Source organism: Chrysochloris asiatica, unplaced genomic scaffold (assembly GCF_000296735.1).
Source record: "Chrysochloris asiatica unplaced genomic scaffold, ChrAsi1.0 scaffold00085, whole genome shotgun sequence".
Taxonomy (NCBI): Eukaryota; Metazoa; Chordata; class Mammalia; order Afrosoricida; family Chrysochloridae; genus Chrysochloris; species Chrysochloris asiatica.
In genome coordinates, this window is record NW_006408603.1 from 5,996,510 (window position 1) to 6,018,277 (window position 21,768).

General features: G+C 41.0%; 1 protein-coding gene across 1 annotated transcript in view; it reads left to right on the top strand.

The window, feature by feature from the left end:
- ADORA3 (adenosine A3 receptor) overlaps positions 1-21,485 on the top strand; it is a 33,397-nt gene extending 11,912 nt beyond the window's left edge. The window contains 7 exon segments of the mRNA XM_006878223.1: positions 13,121-13,149; positions 13,152-13,226; positions 15,277-15,624; positions 17,808-17,874; positions 18,617-18,717; positions 19,199-19,260; positions 21,417-21,485. Coding sequence (XP_006878285.1) covers positions 13,121-13,149; positions 13,152-13,226; positions 15,277-15,624; positions 17,808-17,874; positions 18,617-18,717; positions 19,199-19,260; positions 21,417-21,485 — 751 coding nt within the window.
- The last annotated feature ends 283 nt before the right edge of the window (positions 21,486-21,768 follow it).

Here is a 21,768-nt window from a genome sequence, read left to right on the forward strand (position 1 = left end):
TTGTGCAGCAGATTTGTTTAACGCAATATATCGCTTGATAGCTTGACTGCTGCTTCCATGAATGTTGATGGTTGATCCAAGAAAAATGAAGTCTTTGTCAACTTCAGTTTTTTCTCCATTGATAAGAATGTTGTTTATTGGTCCAGTGGTGAGGATTTTTGTTTTCTTTACATTGAGCTGCAATTCATACCAAAAGCTATGGTCTTTGATCTTCATCAATAAGCATTTTAAGTCCTCTTCACTTTCAGCAAGCAAGGTTGTATCATCTGCATATCACAGGTTGTTAATGAGTCATTCTCCAATCCTGAAGCCATGTTTTTCTTCATAGACCCCAGCTTCTCGGATTATTTGCTCAGCATACAGTTTGAATAAGTATGGTGAAAGAATACAACCCTGTCACACACCTTTCCTAATTTTAAACCATGCAGTGTTCCCATTTTCTGTTCGAATAATTGCCTCTTGGTCTACGTACAGGTTCCTCATGAACACAATTGTTCCAGAATACTTTGCAATGTTGTTCATAACTTGTCATGATCCACACAATTGAAAGCTTTCACGTAGTCAATAAAGCACAGGTAAACATCTTTCAGATATTCTCTGCTTTCAGCCAAGATCCATCGGACATAAGCAAGGATTTCCCTTGTTCCACGTCCTCTTCTGAATTCAGCTTGAACCTCTGGAAGTTCTCTGTCAATGTAAGCTTGCAGCCATTTCTGTATTGCCTTTAGTAAAACTTTACTTGCATGGGCTATCAACGATATTGTCCGATGATTGCCACATTCCATTGGGTCACCTCTTTGGAATGGGCACAAACGAGGATGTCTTCCAATCAGTTGGCCAGATAGTTGTCTTCCAAATTTTTTGGCAGAGATGAGTGAGTGCCTCCAGTGTTGCTTCACTTTGTTGAAAGGTTTCAATTTGTATTCAATCAATTGCTGGTGCCTTCTTCTTTGCCAATTTCTTCAATGCACCTTAGACTTCTTCCTTCATTATCATTGGCTCTTGATCATATGCTACCTCTTTAAACAGTTGAACATAGACCATTTCCTTTTGGTACAGTGTCTCTGTGTATTCCTTCCATCTTCTTTTGATGTTTTCTTCATTATTCAATTATTTGCCCAGAAAATCCTTCTATAATGAAAGTTGAGGCTTGAATTTTTTTCTTCAGTTCCCTTAACTTGAGAAATGCTGTTCTTCCCTTCTGGTTTTCTAACTCCAGATCTTTACACATTTCATTAAAATGTTTGACTTTGTCTCCTCGAGCTGACCTTTGAAATTTTCTGTTCAGCTCTTGTGCCTTCTCATTTCTTCCATTTGCTTTAGCATCTCTACTGTGGAGAGCAATTTTCAGAGTCTCTTCTGACATCCATTTTGTTCTTTTCCTTCTTTCTTGTCATCTAAATGACTTTAGAGCTAGTATTTAAACACAGTCCTGCCTTGAGTAAGAACCCTCTCATCTCACCATTTATTCTTAGACACAAAGAGGGATATGTAACTTCTCCAAAGTCTAAAGTATCAAGTTCACTTTTTGTACAATTAGCAGATAGATGGGTGCAAACCATAGTTTGTGCACTTGAGGACTGCAGATTTTTCACCTAGCTACGTTCTAAGTAATCTAGATATCAGACAGGGATAGAGTGCTAGTCATATCATTTGAGCATCAAGTACTTACAGATTCAAAGTGACAAATTTACAACTGTGGATTTTCACTGCAAGAGCAGTAAGATGGAGATCTCAAACAAGGTCAAAGAGGATAAGTGTATCTGAAAATGCTTCTCATTAATTCTTGTTGTTGTTAAGTGCCATCGAGTCTGTTCTAACTCATAGTGAGCCTGTATAAGATTTCCCAGGAGCGGCTGGTGAGCTTGAACCGCCAACCGTGCAGTTCAAACCAACCTTACAGTCCAGTGCATTAACCCGCAGCACCACACTAGGACATTAATTCTTGTTGTTGTTGTGTGCCATGGAGTCGGTTCCGACTCATAGCGACCCTGAACAGGGTTTCCGAGGCTGTTAATCTTTACGGGAGCAGAACGCCTCATCTTTCTCCCTCGGAGCAGCTGGTAGTTTCGAACTGCTGACCTTGAGGTTCGCAGCCCGATTCGTAACCACTACACTACCAGAGCTCCTTAGCCATTCATAAATGTTTGTTGTAACTCTGATAACTTAGGTCAGAACCTGATAACCATATTTGTCTTCATAAAATTTTATTTCAGCAAAGGATCTTTGTTCCTCCTCCTGGCAGCTCAGGAAGAATCAATACTATCTGGGACCTTTAAAGGCTTTGCATTTACTTTCCCACTAATACCAAACACCTCCCACCAGGAACCATAGCATTCTTAAGAGCATAAGATCGGAACACAACTCCTCTGTCCCACCTAGTACTTGCTGTCGTTGTTAAGTCCCATCGAGTAATTTCCGACTCATAGCAACCCTGTAGAGGGTTTCCAAGGAGCAGCTGGAGAGCTTGAACTGCCGACCTTACAGTTCAAATCAACCTTGCAGTTCAGCGCATTAACCCTCAACGCCATTCCTAGTATTTGAAAGTGGGAATTTGTTTTAGCCCTGACAAGTTTTCCCTCAACATTTTAAAGGATTTGTTATTACTATTTTTAGCATTACTTTTGGGATAGCAGCATTTTATAAAACATTTATTATTTTTTTAAGTAATAAAACTTTTAGATATTAATTTATCTATTAAATAATTTTAATTAAAATATATTAATGTTGTTGTTGTTAAGTACAGTTGAGTCAGCTCCGACTTATAGAGACTCTGTATAGGGTTTCCAAGGAGCAGCTGGTGGGTTTGAACGGCCAGCCTTGTGGCTAGCAGTCAAGTGCTTACACTACAATGCCACATGTCAATATATTTAAAAGTACAAGCTAATTTTTTTCCCCCTCTTAATGGTATTTCCTTGTTTGATTTAAGATGTGTTCTCAACAATTTTAAAAGTTTAATTGCACCTTCAAGAGGACACACTGGGTTTATTCTGGCATTTGGTGACCCTGTCCCATGAGGGACCTTTCCCCAGTTGAAGAATTGAGCGGAAGTGCCCTTTAGAGCTCAGTCTCAGGAGAACCTCCTCACAGTGTTCCTTCATTTATTAACAATCTCTTAACCAGGTTGCCTTAGCAACGTTTAGAACCTACTCTTTCTTGATTTAAAGTAACCACTTCCTTTAGAACAAAACAGCAGTCTATTTTGAGGGAACACATGTTATTGGTACCATGAGACAAGCTATAGCTTTTAAATTTCAGAAACACCTTTTTTTCGGTTTTGTTTTATACCACCACCACCACCACCCCATTATTACCACTGATTAGCAAATCCGCTGGTGGTTTGCAGAACTTTTTTTTTTTTTTTTTCCTGTCAACTGGGAGTCTTCTAAAATACCTGTTCCGCAGCCTTGAAGAAGCCCAGAAAGTGAACATGTCTTTTGGTTGGAATAGAAAAAGATGAACCAAGAATCACTGGTGAGGAACTTGGGGAGAAGTGGTGAGATCCACCCTAATTTCAAGTTTAGAAATTAGTATCACAGGAATCTCCCCAGGAGCCTCTTCCCTAACTAGTACACTTCCAGCTAAACAGTAAAAAGACCACAAAACAAAACCCAGGTTTGTTTCCTAAACCACAAGGTCAGTTTGAACAGCGATTTAAACTCATCAGCTGCTCCTTGGAAACATTCTAAGGGTCTCTATAAGTCTGAACGGACTCCATAGCACTTAACAACAACAGCAACAAATTCCTCAAAATAAATGCAAACAAAAGTAGATGTTTTGAGCTTTAGTACCCATTGATGGATGAATGGATAAACAAACTGGTACACAATTTAATGGGATGCTAGGCAACTTGAAAGAACAATGGGGAATTTGACTCCTCAAAACATTTCATAATAAGAATGAACCTGGAGGACTTTATGCTGATTGAAATGAGTCCATCACAAAAGGACAAATATTGTGTGAGATCACTATTGTAAAAAGTCAAGAAAATGTTTACGCACAGCAAGAAACATTCTTTGGTGGTTGCCAGGGATGGGAAAGGGAGGGAGAGAAAATCATTAACTAGATAGTTGTTGTTGTTACATGTATTAAGCTGGGTGAAAGAGAAGGCAATACACAAGGTAAAGTCAGTCCAAACAACATGACCAAGGTAGGTATGCAAGAGTAAAAGGCAGCTAAGGTAAATGCTATTACATACAAAATCCTACAGTAACAGCAATAACAATAATTCATGAAAGGATACACAGATTGAGGTAGAAAAGTGACCCAAAGAAAGGTGGAAATTATCTAACAGTATCACATTGTTGTTGTTCAGTGCAGTTGAGTCAGTTCCGAGGAGTGACTGGTGGTAAGTTTGAACCATCAACCTTGTAGTTCAAACTAACCTTGAGGTTCAGTGCTTTATCCTTCGGTGCCACATGCAAGTAAAATTTTATTGAAGATAATGCAAAAAATAATTGCAGCAATACACTAACTGGGAGCTGCCAGAAATTCAAGCTGGATTCAGAAGAGGACTTGGAATGCGGGATATTATTGCTGACGTCAGATATATGTATATTGGCTGAAAGCAGAGAATGCCAGAAAGTTTACTTATTTTTTACTGATTATACAAAGGCATTCAACTGTGTGAATCATAACAAATTATAGATAGTATTGAGAAAAATGGGAATTCCAGAACACTTAATTGTGCTCATGTGGAATCTGTATATAGATGAAAAGGCAGTCATTCAAACAGAACCAGAAGATATAGAACAGGGATACTGAATGGTTTATAATCAAGAAAGGTGTGAGTCAGTGTTGTATCCTTTTACCGTACTTATTCAGTCTGTAATATGAGCAAATAATCCAAGAAGTCAGATTATATGAAGAAGAAAGTGGCATCAGGATTGGATCAATAACTTTGGATCTGCAGATGAGATGACACAGCATTACTAATGAAGATCAAAGACTGTAGTCTTCAGTATGAATTGCACCTCCATCTATAGAAAACAAAAATCCTCACAACTGGACCAGTAAATAACATCACGATAAGTAGAGATAAGATTGAAGTTGTCAAGGGTCTCCAATCATTTTACATGGATCCTCAATCAGCACTTGTGAAAACAACAGTCAAGAAATCAAATGGCAAAAGACTTCTTTAACATGTCAGAGAACAAGGATATCACTTTTGAGGGCTAAGGTGCACCTGACGTAAGCCATGGTATTTTCAATGGATTCATAGGCATGCAAAAAGTTGACAATGAATAAGGAAGACTGGAGAAGAATCAACGCATTTGAATTATGGTGATGGTGAACAGTACTGAAAATCCCATGGACTGCCAACAGGACAAACAAATCTGTCTTGCAAAAAGTTCAGCTAGAATGCTTTTTAGAAGTGAGGATAGCAAGACTAGAAAAGGACACCATATTTGGGAAGGCAGTGGGTCAGTGAAAATGAAGAAGGCCCCTAATGAGATAGATGACACAGTGGCTGCAACAATAGGCTCAAACATCACAACAATTGTGAACATGGCACAAGACCGGGCAGTGGTCTGTTCTGTTGAATATAGGGTCACTATGCGTCCGAACCAATTAGAAGGCGCCTAATAACAACATAAGTAGATATGAAATGGTGTGGAGTGGTATATGGGAGTACACCCACAAGCATAATCTATATAGGTTTTGGTGGTGGTCGTGGTGGTGTGTCAGTGAGTTGGTTCTGACTCACAACTACCTGATAAGGGTTTCTGAGGTTGTAAATCTCTATAGGAGCAGAAAGTCTCATCTTTCTCTCATGGAGCAGCTGGTGGATTCGAACTTCTCACCTTGTGGTTAGCAGCCCAACAGGTAACCCATTATTCCACCAGGGCTCCTTATACAGAGATTTGGTAGAGGATATTTTTACATTTGTATTTGTGTGTGCTGCAAATATCCCCAGTTAAATAATAGAGCATACCATGGAGCAAAGTTACACAAACTTCTTAGACACAACAAACACTTTGAGAGACTGAGTCACTGGCCTTGAGGGTTTAGGACCATATTCTTGGGGGACATTGACAAAACGTAATCCACAAAGATAAAGTTCTACATACCGTTTTTCCGAGTAGTGTCTGGGGTCTTAAAAAGCTTGTGAGCAGCCATCTGAAGCAAAAAAGTGTGAAAAAATAAATAAAAGATCAAGGAAAACAACTAGTCCAAAGGAGTTGATGGATCCTGTGAATCACAGTCTCCACTAGCCTAGACCAGGTGTCTGGCTACCACACCAAGTGCTTTTGATCAGGATCACAACGAAAGGACCTAGATAGAGTGGGAGAAAAATGTAGAATAAAATTCAAAATAATAAAAAAGACCAGATTTACTGGTCTGGTAGAGAATGGTGGAACTCCCAAGACTATGACCCTTACACATTCTTCCAAGATGAAACTCAATCTATTCCCGGAGATCACTTTTCAGCTCAACAATAGACAGGCCTATAAAGTGAACACCCATATGGAACAATGACTCTCCTCAGAACCATCAACCATGGGAGCCAAACAGGGCAACATTTTCCTAAAAACAAAGTTCAGAAGGCAGGAAGATGCAGGTTAATAAGGACAAGTGGAAACAGAGACCCTCGGGAGGAAGAAAGAAGGATGATGCTACATTGATGGAATTGCAACTCATGTCAAGAAGCAAAATGTGTATCAATTGTTGAATGGGAGGCTCATTTGTGTTGTGAACTTTCACCCAACCACAATAAAATAGTCACAAAATTTAGATGAAGGTTTTTTTTTGTTTTTGTTTTTTTAAAGAAGGTGTGAAGTAAACTTCATTTATTTGTCCTGTACTTTTCCCCCCATCAAGTCAACTAAATATCCTTTTCTAGAGAAACTCTGGGCATGGTGAGAATAAGAAAACATGAGCAGCATCTTGTCCCAAATACTCAAAAAACAAGCGTGTATGTGAAGTCTTTTTGTAAGCTCTGCAGGCACTGTCAGATCAGCACTGACTGTGAACCACAAGCTCTGTGGTTCAAACTCACCAGCTGCTCCTCAGAAACCCTATACAGGGTTGCTATGAATCAGAGCTGACTCAATGGCACTTAACAGCAACATTATTGAGGAAAGATCATGGTGTGTTAAATAGTCCTCATTTGTAAAAGGCTAATAATAATACCTGTGTCAACGTTGTTTGTTTGTTTGTTTGTTTTCCTTTGTAAAATGTGGAAATTTTCAGACATACAAAAAATTGAGACACTATCCACCAGCACTCCTCGGAAATCCTGAGTTGGAATCAACTCCATGGCACTTAACAACAACATCAAGGAATATTTCTTGTTGCTTTTCCAATTTAATAAGCAAAAGGTGCATCGTTTTTGTGTTCTCTCTGAATAGCATCGTCTTAGGAAGTTCTGATACACTGGAAATAGTAAAACTCCACGGTGATAGAGGGGAGATAAACAAACGCCTCTCTTCTTATGATTGAGAGGAATTTGTGTAATACATCTTTCATGCTTGAATTGAAAAAGAAAATAAAAATGCATTGCTTCTTCATTAAAAAAACGTTGAGAGACTAGAATAATGAATCCTCATATCTATCATCCCATTATTTTATTTGAAATTCTAGATGCCAACTTATTTCATCTGTAAACATTTCTGTATATATTTTCTAAAAAAAATTTTTTTTTTAATTACATTTGGTTTTGTACCATTGTCCATTTACCTTCTTATTTATTAACCCAAAAATTAATTGTACCCTTAGAAGGGAGCAACAGAACAGTCCTAATAGGCCCAGCCATTTATTCTCTAACTCTGGGCCTTTCATTTGCTTAGAATGCGGCTTTTTCAGTTTTCAAGGTTGTGTGTTGGATGTTTTTGTTTTGTAACTGACATCTATCTGTGCACAATCTATACAATCCATTTCTCTTTCTGCTGGCATTGTCTTGGGTATCATGGGTATCATCTCCAAACAATTCTGTGCTTGTTTTGCACGCTTCATGCTCAGAGATGAGGGCTTTAACCAACTATTACCCACCTTGCAGGAAAAGAACAGATAGGCCTTCAAAATGAATGACAGCACCCTGGAGGAACAAACTTCTCAGAATTTGCAACCATATGAGATTGACAGGCAGCATTTTCCCCAAAATGAAGCTCAGACAGCAGGAAAGGTCAGGAAAGAAAGACAAATGGAAACAGAGAATCCAGGGAGTCAACAGGAAGAGTGCTGCTACACTGAGGAAATAGCAACTAATGTTATGAGACAAAGTGTGTATATACTATTGAATGGACAACTAATTTTCTCTGTAAACTTTCACCCAAACCACAATAAAAACAAACAAAACAACACTTTATAGCATGTATCATTATGATTATATTGTCTTTCTCTCACATTAGACTGTAAGGCCATGTCTGTCTTGTTTATGACTACTTGTATATTGCCTAATAAGATAGCGTACCCTCTGTAAAAATGTATTAAATCAGTACATGAAAGAATTAATTCCCCACACAAAAAAATAAAAATAAATTCCTATTTAAAAATATTTTTGAAACCCCAGAACTATAGCCACAATGACTATGGTGTTATGTGTCATTCAATTGCTCCGACTCATAACACAATAGAATCAAATATTGCCTGGTCCTCAGCCATCCTCACAATTATTGTTATGACTGAGCCCATTGTTCCTGCAACTGTGTCATTGCAGTGTATTGGGAGTCTTCCTGTTTTTCATGGACCCTCCACTTTTCCAAGCATGATTTTCTTCTCCAGGGACTAGTCCTGCCTGACAACATATCCCAAGTACCAGAAAAGTTTTCCCCTCTTTGTTTCTAAGAAGCATTCTGGTTGTACTTCTTCTAAGCCAAATTTGTTTGGTCTTCGGGCAGTCATGGTATTTTCAATACTCTTCACCAGCATCGTAATTCAAATGCATAAATTCTTCTATGGTCTTCCTTATTCATTGTCCAGGTGTAACTGAGGCCACAAAGTGACATTTTTGTTCTTTAATCCTCTGGAGAGGTCTTTTGCGGTAAATTTACCCAATGCAATAAGTTCTTTGATTTCTTGACTGCTTGAACTGCTTCCATGAACACTGATTGTGGATCCAAACAAAACGAAGTCTTTAAAAACTCAATCTTTTCTCTGCTCATCATGATGTTATATATTTGTCCAGTTGTGAGGATTTTTGTTTTCTTTACATTGAAGTGCAATCCATACTGAAGATTTTTGATCTTCATTAGTAAATATTTCAAGTCCTCCTCACTTCCAGCCAGCAAGGTTGTGTCATCTGCATTTTCAGGTGATTAATGATTCTTCCTCCAATCCTGATGCATATTTTCCATATAATCAGGCTTCTTGGATTTTTTGCTCAGCATACATATTGAATAAGTATGGTGAAAGGATACGACCCTGCTAAACACCTTTTCTGATTCTGTGACATTCAGTATCCCCTTGTTCTGTTCAAATGACTGCCTCTTGGTCTATGTATAGGTTCATCATGAGCACAATTAAGTGTTCTGGAGCACCCATTCTTCACAATGTTATCCATGGTTTGTATGATCCACATAGTCTAAAGCTTTTGCATAGTCATTAAAGCACAACTAAGCATATTTCTGGTACTCCCTGCTTTTAGCCAAGATCTATCTGACATCAGCAATGATATCCCTAGTTCCACATCCTCTTCTGAACCTAGCTTGAATCTCTAGCAGTTCCTTGTTGGTATACTGCTGCAATTGTTTTTTGAATTATCTTCAGCAAAATTTTACTTGCATATGATATTAGTGATATTGTTCAATGATCCCCACATTCTTTTGGGTCACCTTTCTTTGGAATGGGCACAAATATGGATCTCTTCCAGTTGGTTGATCAGGTAGCTGTCTTCCACATTTCTTGGCATAGATTAGTGAGCATGAGTGAGTACATATAGCACTGCATCAGTTTGTTGAAACATTTCAATTGGTATTCCATCAATTCCTGGAGCCTTGTTTTTCACCAATGTTTTTAGTGTAGCTCTCTCATCGTCCTTCATATGACACCTCTCAAAATGTTAAACATTAACCATTTCTTTTTGGTACAGTGACTGTGTATTCGTTAAGTGTCATCGAGTTGGTTCTGAGTCATAGTGACTTTGTATAGGGTTTCCAAGGAGCAGCTGGTGAGTTTGAACCACCAACATTGAGGTTCAAACTGACCTTGTGGTCCAGTACTTATCCTACAATGCCATACCAGGACTCCATAGAATCCTTCAATATTGCATGTTGAGGCTTGAATTTTATCTTCTGTTCTTTTAGCTTGAGAAATGCTGAGTGCATTCTTCTCTTTTGGTCTTCTAACTCCAGGTCTTTGCACATTTCATTATAAGACTTGGCTTTGTTTTCTCAAGTTGCACTTTTGAAATTTTATGCTCAGTTCTTTTACTTTCTCATTTTTTCCAGTCACTTTTGCTTCTCTGTTCAAGAACGGGTTTTAGAGTCTCTTCTGACATCCATTTGGTGATTAGAGTTCATAAGCAGGGACTTAAAGTAGAATAAGGAAATCTCAGGTCTTTAGGAAGATCTGGTAGTGTAGTGGTTACTAGTTGGGCTGCCAACCTCAACCTCAGCAGTTCAAAACTACCAGCAGTTCCGTGGGAGAAAGATGAGGCATTCTGCTCCTGTAAAGATTTACAGCCTGTACAGAGTCACCAGGAGTTGGAACCGACTCCACGGTACTTAACAACAGGAAGCTCTGGTAGCATAGTGATAACAAACTGAACTGTTAATCTCAAAGTCAGCAGTTTGAAACTACTAGCCATTCCGCAGGAGAAAAATGAGGCTTTCTGCTCCTGAAAAGATTTACAACCTCGGAAGCCCTATGCAATGTTGCTATGAGTCGGAACTGACTCCACGGCACATAACCACAACCACCGCCATCAGGAATTCTATGTAGTTCCTGGCTGGTGCAACCAGTTAAGCACTCAATCACTAGCCAAAAGGTAGGTGGATTGAACACAACCAGAGGTACCTTGGAAGTCAGGCTTGGAGACCTGCTTCCCAAACGTCACATCCCTGAAAACCCTCTGAGCAGTTCTACTCTGCACACACGAGGTCATCATAAGTCAGAATCCACTCCTTACTTTTCTGTCTTTTTAATGACCCTTTGCTTTCTTCATGGATAATGTTCTTGATGGTACTCCCCAAAGTCCTTTGGTCTTCAATCATTAGTGTCTAATATATCAGCTAGATCTGTTTTTGAGATGGTCTTTAAATTCAGATAAGATATACTCAAGGTCATATTTTGGCTTTCATAGACTTACTTTGATTTTCTTTAGCCACAGCCTGAACCTGCATAGGAGCAATTTTGATAGTCTGTTCCACAATCTGCCCCTGGCCTAGTTTTGGTTGATGATACTAAGTTTTTCCATTGTCTCTTCCCACAGATATAGTCAATTTGATTTCTGTGTATTCTATCTGGTGAGGTCCATGTGTATTGACACCATTTATGTTATTGAAAAAAGGTAACTGCAAGATAGATCTTGAAGTGCTCTTTTTGACGACGAATGCAGTGCCATTCTTCTAAGTTGTTCCTGGCAAAGTAAATTATATGAGTGTCTGATAAAGAATGGCCAATACTAGTCCAGCAGGTCTAATTTCAGCAGGTCACTAATGCTTAGGATAGTGATCCTTAGGCACGTCATTTCATTTTTGACAACTTCCACTTTTCTTAGATTCATACTACATACATTCCATGTTCTGAGTGTTGATGAATATTTGCAGCTGTTTCTTCCCATTTTGAGTTGTGCCCTATCGGCAAATGAAGGTCCTGAAAGCTTTGCTCTATCTGCATCATTAAAATCAACTCTACTTTGAGGAGGCAGCTCTTCTCCAGTCATATTTTTGAGTGCCTCCCAAGCTGAGTGGCACATCTTCTGGCACTATATCAGATAATGTTCTGCTGGTATTCAGAAGATTTTCAGTGGCTAACCATTCAGAAGCAGTCTGCCTTTCCTTCTACTTCTTCCTAGTCTCTCTTACTCTGGAAGCTTATCTGAAACCTGTCCACCATGGGTGACCCTGCTGGTATTTAGAATACCAGTGGCATAGCTTCCAGAACCACAACAACACACAAGTTACTACAGGACAACACGCTGACAGATGAGTAGTGGACATTGTCTTTACTAATTATCTATTAACACAAAACAAGTTGCCCCAAATCTTAGAGATTTAAAATCACATTCATTTATTATCTCTTGCTATTCCTCTGGGTGAGGAATTCAGGAACATCTTGGTTGGGTGGTTCTCAGTTTGGCTATTTTCTGCAGTGGTTGGTTCTTCAGTCATCTGTAGGCTTACAAGATTACTCTCCTTTATGTCTGGTAAGTTGATGCTAGCAAGTGAGTCCCCTTCCATAATGAGCCTCTCCACTTGCCCATTTGTGAGTCCTTACAACATGGCCTTTGAATTGTGGTGTTGGAGGAGAATACTGAAAGTGCCATGGACTGCCAGAAGAACCAATAGATCTGTTTTGGAAGAAGTGCAGCCAGAATGCTCCTTGGAAGCCAAGATGGCTAAACTTCATCTCTCATATTTTGGACATATTTTCAGGAGGGAACAGGCGCTGGAGAAGGATATCATGCTTGGTAAGATGGAGGGTCGGAGAAAAAGAGGAAGACCTCCAACGAGATGGATTGGTCAGGTGGCATCATGGATGGCGTCAAGTGTAGCAGTGGTAGTGAGGTTGGCCCAGGATCGGACATTGTTTCGTTCTGCTGTGCATGGGGTCACTATGAGTCGGTTCCGACTCGATGGCACCTGACAACAACAACAACAACAACAACACGGCAGCTGACCTCCCTGAGAGGGAGCAATGTAAGAGATTAAAGTGAAAACTGTAGATCTTTTATGACCTCAGAAGTCATGCATCATCACTTCTGCCATATATTATTGGTCACTCAGGCCAGCCCTGACTCATTTTAGGAGGGTACTACACATGAATGCCAAAACCCATCTTTGAGGCTCGCTACCACAATACCATTATCATATCTAAAAGAAAAACTTAGCAATAATTTTCAAATATCATTTAATATCACAGTCCTATTTACATTCCACAGTTGTTCTATTTTTTCAATTATCTCTCTAGACAGGACAAAACCATCTTAAGCTCAAACATATCTATTTCCCTTAAACAGATTCAGGATTCCTGAGGTTCCTGAGTACACTCAACATTCCTGCTAAAGGTTTGCTTTCTTCTGGTCATGGTGTTCTTCATTCTACTCTCCTTGGCTCTTTCGTCAGGTAAGAGGTGGGATAGGACCATTTCTAGCCTTCCAATCTGTGATCTTCCTTGCTGTTTTTAGGCTCTGTCAAGTGGATTCTGACTTATGATGATCTCATGTGTGCAGAGTAGAGCTACTCATAGGGTTTTCAGGGATGTGACGTGTGAGAAGCAGGTCTCCAAGCCTCTGGTTGTGTTCAATCCACCTCTGCCTTTTGGCTAGTGGTTGAGTGTCTAACTGGTTGCACTAGCCAGGAACTACATAGAATTCTTGGTGGTGGTGGTGGTGGTGGTGGTTATGTGCCGAGGTTGTAAATCTTTACAGGAGCAGAAAGCCTCATTTTTTCCCCATGGAATGGCTAATAGTTTCAAACTACTGACTTTGAGATTAGCAGTTCAACTCGTTACCACTATGCTACCAGAGCTTCCTGTTGTTGTTGTTAAGTACCCTGGAGTTGATTCCGACTCCTAGTGACCCTGCACAGGGTTTCTGAGGCTGAAATCTTTACGGGAGCAGAATGCCTCATCTTTCTCCCATGGAACCACCGGTAGTTTTGAACTGCTGAGGTTGAGGTTGGCAGCCTGGCTCGTAACCATTACGCTACCAGAGCTTCCTGTTGTTGTTGTTGTTGTTGTTAAGTACCGTGGAGTGGGCTCCGACTCATAGTGACCCTGCACAGGGTTTCTGAGGCTGTAAATCTTCACGGGAGCAGAAAGCCTCATCTTTCTCCCGTGGAACCGCTGGTAGTTTCGAACTGCTGACCTTGAGGTTGGCAGCCAGACCACTATGCTACCAGAGCTTCCTAGAGACCTTAAATTTCCTTATTCTACTTTGAGTCCCTGCTTATGAGCTCTAATCACCAAATCAAAAATAGAAGTAGGTGAAAATACAGATTTTATCTATCTTCTTGGTCTTAGCTCTGGTAAGAAGGTTTGTGGGGAATTTGAAATCCTTGGATTTTGTATTCTCTCTTTGAGTTTACCTTAAATTCCCCTTTCCCTCCTCTTCCTCCTTTCAAAATATTTGTGTAGATAAACATGGGTCTTTCCCTTTCCTGCCCATACCAGCTCCATAGTTGAGACTCAGAAGACTGAGCTCAGTGCCTACTATGCCACCTCCAGATCTATGATCTTGGAGTCACTGCATCCCTGTTTGAATCAATGCTCCTGCCTGCAAACTGAGGATTACATGATCCTTCTTGAGCATAAAATGATATCAAGGGTATGAACCTGATTGGTAGCATGGTCCAAGCTTCTGTGAAGCACAATTGAGGCAGCATTGGAAGGGTCCTCAAGACAGCTCTGGAAGAATGGGAAGTGAATGGGCACTGATGCTGAGTCAGACATGTACCCAGCCACGGTCTAGCTGGACATGGTGTACATGACTTCCTTATTGTGCAACATCCTTTGATGGTAGAAGTGCTTCACAGTGGTCTAGGACAGAGGAAATATGATATTCTTAGCTCTAGACAGAACCTAACTCCCTGTGTTTTCAGTCCCATGCAAAGAACAGAAGGAAATAAGCTCTGAACCTCCTTACTTTCTTTCTGAGGTGTCATGTTGAGGTGAAGGTTAGGGCAGAGGATCTACTTAAAAATGAAGTGTTAGATTCCCCAAGCCTCCCTGCCATATTGTGAAAGACCATTCTTGAAGTGGGGAATCCATATTTTACCTACTCTTAGGCTAGGGGGAGAGTCTCTGAATGGTGCAAAACATGAACATGTTTGGCATGCTGACTGGAAGATTGGAGGTTCGAGGCCCCTCTGCGGTGTCTCAGAAGGAAGATCTGGTGATCTACTTCTGAAAAATCAGCCATTGAAAACCTTATGGATCACCATTCTATTCTGACACACAATGTGGTTGCCACGAGTTGGAACTGACTTCATAGCAACTGTATTTTTATCTTTTAGTTTAGGGAAAGGTACTACCTCCAACTAAGCACAAATTCATTTCCATTATTTTACTTAGTCACCCTCAGGAGGACAGAAGCTGCAATGTGCTTGAAATAATGATGGTGTGTGTGTGTGTGTGCACCTGCATGTGCTTGTAAGACTGTGTGTATTTTGACAGATGCTATGGTCATGGATGAAAAGGTCAAGGAAAGCTTTGTACTGGACACAGCTTCTGCCATCTGCAACTATGATGCCTACTATAAGGACTACCCCAAATACTGGTGCCGAGGCTACTTCCGGGACTACTGCAACATCATCGCCTTCACACCCAACAGCACCAGCCGTGTGGCCCTGAGGGACACAGGAAACCAACTCATTGTCACTATGTCCTGCCTGACCAAGGAGGACACAGGCTGGTATTGGTGTGGCATCCAGAGGGACTTCGCCAGGGATGACATGGATTTTACAGAGCTTATCGTGATGGACAGCAGAGAAGCCTTCACTGATGACCTCTGGTCTCAGAAAGGTAAAGAGGCTTTCAGGGGTCTAGTAAAGGGCAACCCACAGTAGTGGGTATTTTGTTGGCGGGGTAAATACTTACTGACCCTCTCACGGTTCTTTTGAGTGAAAATTTAGCTTTGTCCCTACTTCCTGGTATGGTGCTGCAGGTTAATGCGCTAAACTGCAAGGTTGGTTTGAACTGCAAGGTCAGCAGTTCAAACTCACCAGCCATATCTCAGAAACCTTACACATGGTTGCTCTGAGACAAAACTGCCTCGAAGGCACTTAACAGCAAAAACAACTCTCTACTTCCAAGACAGGATGGTTGTTGATGGTGATGGAGATTAATTTGGAGTTTGGGAAAGAGAAAAGTATCTGGGCCCTGGGAGCTCTTAGAACTCCCCTCTTCTCCCAGTTGTCTGGTTCCTGGAACTTGGAAGATGTTTATGGGGTCAAAGAGATGTGCAATTTTTGTGCTGATGGAGTACATGAGCTGATGCTCCGAGAAGATTTTGCATTTGCTCTTACATTTCTGTTCTCCATGGTTTAGTATCAACTTTTTTTGCTTAAACTTTTATTGTGAATAAGGTTTACAAAGCAGATCACCAGTTTCATATTCAACAAATCATATACTTTGTTTCATTTGTATGGTTGCAATCCCCTCCATGCACCAACAGTTAACAGCGTTTTACCTCTATTCACTCCAACTACTACATTACTCCCTGTGTCTCCCACCACCCTCATCTTTCCTCTGCAACCTTCCTCCAATTGTATATTGTCTGCTCCATCACACAACGTGTGTCTACCCTCTGGTGCACATATACAAGAAATTTAGTATCAGCTTTGAAGATCTAGAATCTTAAAGATTAGTTTCTTTGAAGATGTAGAATCTTAAAGATTGCAAAATGTGACTCAGACACCTGGAGGAGCACTCTCAAAAATTGTCCTTTTGAATAACTTAATAATTTACAGTGAGAACTATCATGGTCTAACTGGTCCATGTTCTCTTTTACCTTTAAGGAATGTAGTATACACAAGGGGGTCCTATGAGGATGTGGGTGGAACTGGAGCCTATAGTGAGAAGTGTGTCCAAGCCAATCTTTTTAAATTGTTGGCCAGGGCTAAGACATAGGGTCTCCAGATGCTTATCATATTTCTTATTTTGGAAAGCCTTTTTTTATACCAGAAAACCTCTTGCTCTCAGGCAGAGAGCTTTTGGCAGGCACTAGTGTTTTTCTCTTTTTCTCCTGGAGATTCTCATTGCCTCCATTTCCTGAAGGGATGTCTTCTATTACAGTCCTGAGGACTGTAGGGTAAATCTAGGAATGCAAACCAGAAGGACTTAAGGGAAGGGGCTGGAAGACTCTTTCTTTGTTAGAAAGAGAGAGACTTGCTTCCACTGAACCAACTGGTAACTCATTCATGCATCAAACATTCCTATTGGATGGACAGCATCCTTCACACCGAGTTTTTCTGCTTTGGTGTGGTTCTGCACTGTATAGCTTGTCTTAAGTGGTAAGTTCCCAATAAGAGAAGCCCCATTTAAACATTCTTTTTAGTCTAAATGAAGTGCAGACCCCTCCTGGCTCTTATCAGAGGAGTAATGGGTGTGGTCTTGGTGGGACTTCTCCCACCAGGTTTGGTGGCTGTCCAAAGGATGTTGTAGCAATTCTATCACTTATTGGTTGTCCCTTAAGGATAGGCACTGGTCTTCTGGAGTCTCAGGTGTTCCCTTACATGGCCCCAAGTTTAGGACTCTCTAACAATACAACACTTCTAGCCCACACAGTCAGTGCCTTTGTGTAAATCTTCCTCCAGGTGCATGAAGTCCCACCAGGGTGCATGGCTTGGCAAGCAGCGTGTGACATGGACTGCCACCGCTACTTGTCCACTCTAAGAGTCCCTGGGTGATGCAATTAATGCACTCAGCTGGCAGGATGGAGATTTGAGTCCACCAAGAGGTAACTTCAGAACTCCATGGAGCACAGTTCTGCTCTGTCACGCACAGGGTCACCAGAAATCAGAGTCAACTCGATAGCAACTGGTGACTTATGTCCTATGCAGTGCATAATTACACTACTGGGTCTAGTACCTCTGCTTTGCCTAGAAGTCAGTCAGAGCACACACTCTCTGGGGATGGAGAGAGTGATGAGCTGGAAGGCAAAGAAAGGGCCTTGCCAGACTCTTAACAAATCTTTTTTAATTCAGAAATTCCAGGTAACAAGACCAGAAGCTGCAAATCTTCCAAAGTTATCCAGAAAGCAGATCGCTCCAGGTGAGCTGTAACCTTAGGAGAAAAATTGGTGTGGGTGGTGGTGGAGGTAAGAGTGGGAGGCAACAACATGATGTCATTGATCTGCACCTGTTACTTTTGAACTATACAAGTTGTTTCTCAACTGGAACCATATAGCTTCACTGTGGTTACTTGGTTTCTCTCAAGTATGACTTAGGACAAGCAGCAAAACTGTCCTCTAGCTTTTTTCATTAAAAGGGGAGATTCATCTTAAGGAGAAAGCAGTGTCTCGTGAAATGTAACAGTCAGGGATGTTGCCATCCTCATAAATTGTCAGGAGTGGTATCAGGACTTTATCTCTGCCTCTAATCTGCCACTAGTATGTGTATTTGTTTCCTTTTCTTTCCAGACTGACCCCTTTCCTGCTCCACGCACCCTCCCCCCCTCCTTTTTTTTTTTTTGCCATAGTAGACGGTAACCATTCATAGCTTATGAGTTTATATCTCTTCTGTTTAAGAGACTCCGTAGTCTGAGACTAGATTCTCCTACTTCCAGGCCCCACTTAGTTCTTCAGGAAGGAATTTGTTGGCCTAACTTGATTACAGACTCACCGAAGGCCCAATTAAGTGTTGTCAGGGGCAGAGGTTCACTCCATAAGAATGTGGTTACCAGGAGCTGCTGGAACTGGGTGGGGAGAATAGATTCCAGAAAAGGGGATGATGAGCCGAGAATCAAAATGTGGTTTCTTTCAAGAGACATGAAGTATGTCTGTGATTCCTTCCAGAATGTCCATTCTCATCATCTGTGTACTGATCACTGCCCTGGGGATCATCTCTATAGTCAGTCATTTGTCCAAAAGAAGGAGACGTCAAAGGAGTAGAAGGGGTAAGTAACAGTTTGTAAGGTAAGGGCAGGAATTAGAGGAAACCATAAGGTCAAGGAGCAGCTTCCAAACAAATGAATATGTGTCTCCCATCCCCATTTCCTGGTCACGTGGAAACCAACATGGCCTGTCCAAGGTCTGGGGAACATACCAGCTTTATGGTGACAACTTGAGTAACGACAGATGGGCACTGTAGTTTTCTTCAGTGGATTCAGTGGAGGTGTGTGTAAATGAGGGAGGAAGCAGGTCCTGAAACCTGGAGGGCCACCTGTGCACTGAAGGAAACTTCATTCATCTGAAATGACTAGGAGCCAAGGTCCCTGTCAAAGGAGCTTCTGAGACCACTGGATAAGCAGATATAGAAAGGTCTTCTGAGACAGGTCAGAAGTGGAGGAGGACCAGCCCAAGGATCACAGCCTTAGTCTTGAGTCAAGGGAGAAGTCTTTTATCTCTGTGTTTCCTTTTGTCCCTGGGTGATTACAGACAAAGGTCTCCCTAGAAGCTCGAAAACCAGCCAAGCCTCGTCTGTGATTCCCACGCCCTTGGTAAGTTTCTTTTGGTTACTTTATCCTGAGCTGCCCCATCCCTAAATTGAGAATAGGTTCATAGGAACTGCATGGATTTGTCTCTTTTTCCCTTTGGTCATCAGAGACACATGGACTGGTCTCTCTGTCCAGCAGAGCTTGTAGGCCACCATGTGGTGATTCTGGTAACTTCTGAATACTGTATACACAGAACAGAAGGGTCAGACATAGATCTGTATTTATATTTTTTCTTTTTAAAAATATGCTCAAAAACCGCAAAGGCACACTGAGGCTATGAAGAGACTGTAGGTCTAAATGGAAATGTTGAAAAACAATGTTTCAGTGAAAGGTCAAAACAAATCATACATGTTAGTGAAGTGCAAAGGGCTTCTAGCCATAGGGATATGAAAATACAAGCCCAGAATGTGAGCTCTGGTACTTGTCATGTGATATTTTGATCCCATTGGACAGAGCAGGAGTTCTAGGAAATCAAAGTATTGGCTCCCCCAGAACTCCTTGCTATTTGCCCTTTACCTCCTTTGGAACTGTGGAGAATGTGAACATAGCAGCCTTTTCCTGTTTTCCCAAGATCACTCCCTATGTGATGTAATTATAGTCTAGATTTATGCAAAAACCACTGTCACTGCTTTAAGGCATAACCTTGGACAACTTCTCTGGGCCTGTTTTCTTCTCTATAAATTCAGGACCCTACTATCATACTCCCCAGGAATTTTCATTCATTCATTCATTCAGTCAGTCAGCATTCACTCAGTCAACAAACAAAGGCTATATTAGATGATGCTGGATATTTCTTTTACTCATCTTTGTATGGAGCTTATAATGTGAGTGGAAGAAGGTCAAGTTACCACATGCATACACACACCAATGTAAAAATGAAAGTTGAGGCATTGAAGCCCAACCAGATTCCTTCCTATCAAGGAGATGCCAACCTGTTTCAGCCATAGCCTGCTTCCTAAGACTCAGGCAACTGAAACATAGTAACCTGAATCAAGAATTTGGTTCCTTTTGGCTTTGACATTTTTGAATTCTGCAAGAGTATAATCACATTCATATCACAAAAGCTTGGTGAGAGGTGAATGCAAGCCCAGTGTACCAAATTTTAATATTCTCTGATTGACAAGCTTTGCAGTAATGACCTTTGATTTCAGCCCTGAAAGCAAATTGGTTTTTAATCCCCATGAAGACAGTTTGCAACTTTTGCTGTAGAAACACTAAGCATAGGTAGGTGCTAGATCTCAACTCAATTGTCCTTTTTTGTTCCTCAACAAAGTAGACAACTCTTTGAAGCTCCTCTCTCCCCCAAGGAAATGGCTCAGACTGAACAGATGTGACTGAAGATTTCTTTGATTTAGTTCATAAATAAAGTGATGCTACAATAGAATCACCATGACAACTGAGCAACACCTCAGGGACTGATTCTGATCTCTCAGGTATTCTGAAAGTTCTCTGCAACTTTGCTGGCAATCATTGACCTTTAACAAGACCCATACTAGTCAGAGTGTCTATGATGGTGACAGTCCTTTAGGGTCTCAACATCTTCATTCTTGTGCATTTGTTTAGCCAGAAGTGAGGAAGAAGTGCAAATTCTTGTCCAGGGGACAAGAGATTACTTGTATTTTAATTGTTAGCCAATAAATTCCTGGCTAGTGTTGAATGAAGTTCAAGGATGTCATGCGAAAAGTATTTCTTGCAAAGTTTCTTTCTGTAGAGTCGGTTCCAATGCATAGCGACCTTGTAGTGGGTTTCTGAGGGGCGGCTGGTGAGTTTGAACTGCTGACCTTACGTTTCAAATCGACCTGGGGATCGAGTACTTCTCTTACAGTGCTACACCAGTACTATGATATTCCAACTCAGTTCTGAATTGGTATCAAATGCTGTCCTACCCAAAAAAACAAAGATCGATTAAAACAGTGGTTCTCAGGCTTTCTTGGTGAAAAGACTGTGGACCACTAATCATATGCTTTCTGGGAAAATGCCATCAGTCTGAATAGCAGCTGATTTTGATCAATGAGGAACCAAACAGTGATAAGCAAAGTTAGATATTCATGCAAATCTGAAAGCAGAAATCCAGATAGATATCTTTGCAACTTTGGGTGCATTCTATTACCATTAATGTCTTAGCCTCCACCTACATGTTTAACCCTTTCTCCTTCTAGCTCTGGGAGTTCCCAGGAGGTTCCCCACTACTGCCCCTGCTGAGAATCCTGTTCTTTTCGGTGCCATAGTCTCTTCTAATGGATTGCAGGCTAGCCTAAGCCCTCAGAATACTCAAGGGATCCTTTGACCTTAAGCAAGGCTAGGACAAGGAGATTGGCTCTGGACACAATTCTGTCCTTAGCTCCAAAGTCCAAACCTTTTGTGAACACAGTTCCTTCAGCTCCTGGTGTGAAGCTTCTATCCTAAGTCTCTCCCACAGGAAGGGGATTCAATGCTACTCAGCAACCTGATGGGAAGGGATGTGGGTGTGGATTCCATTCCACTCCTCCCAGCTTTCATGTTTCCACACCA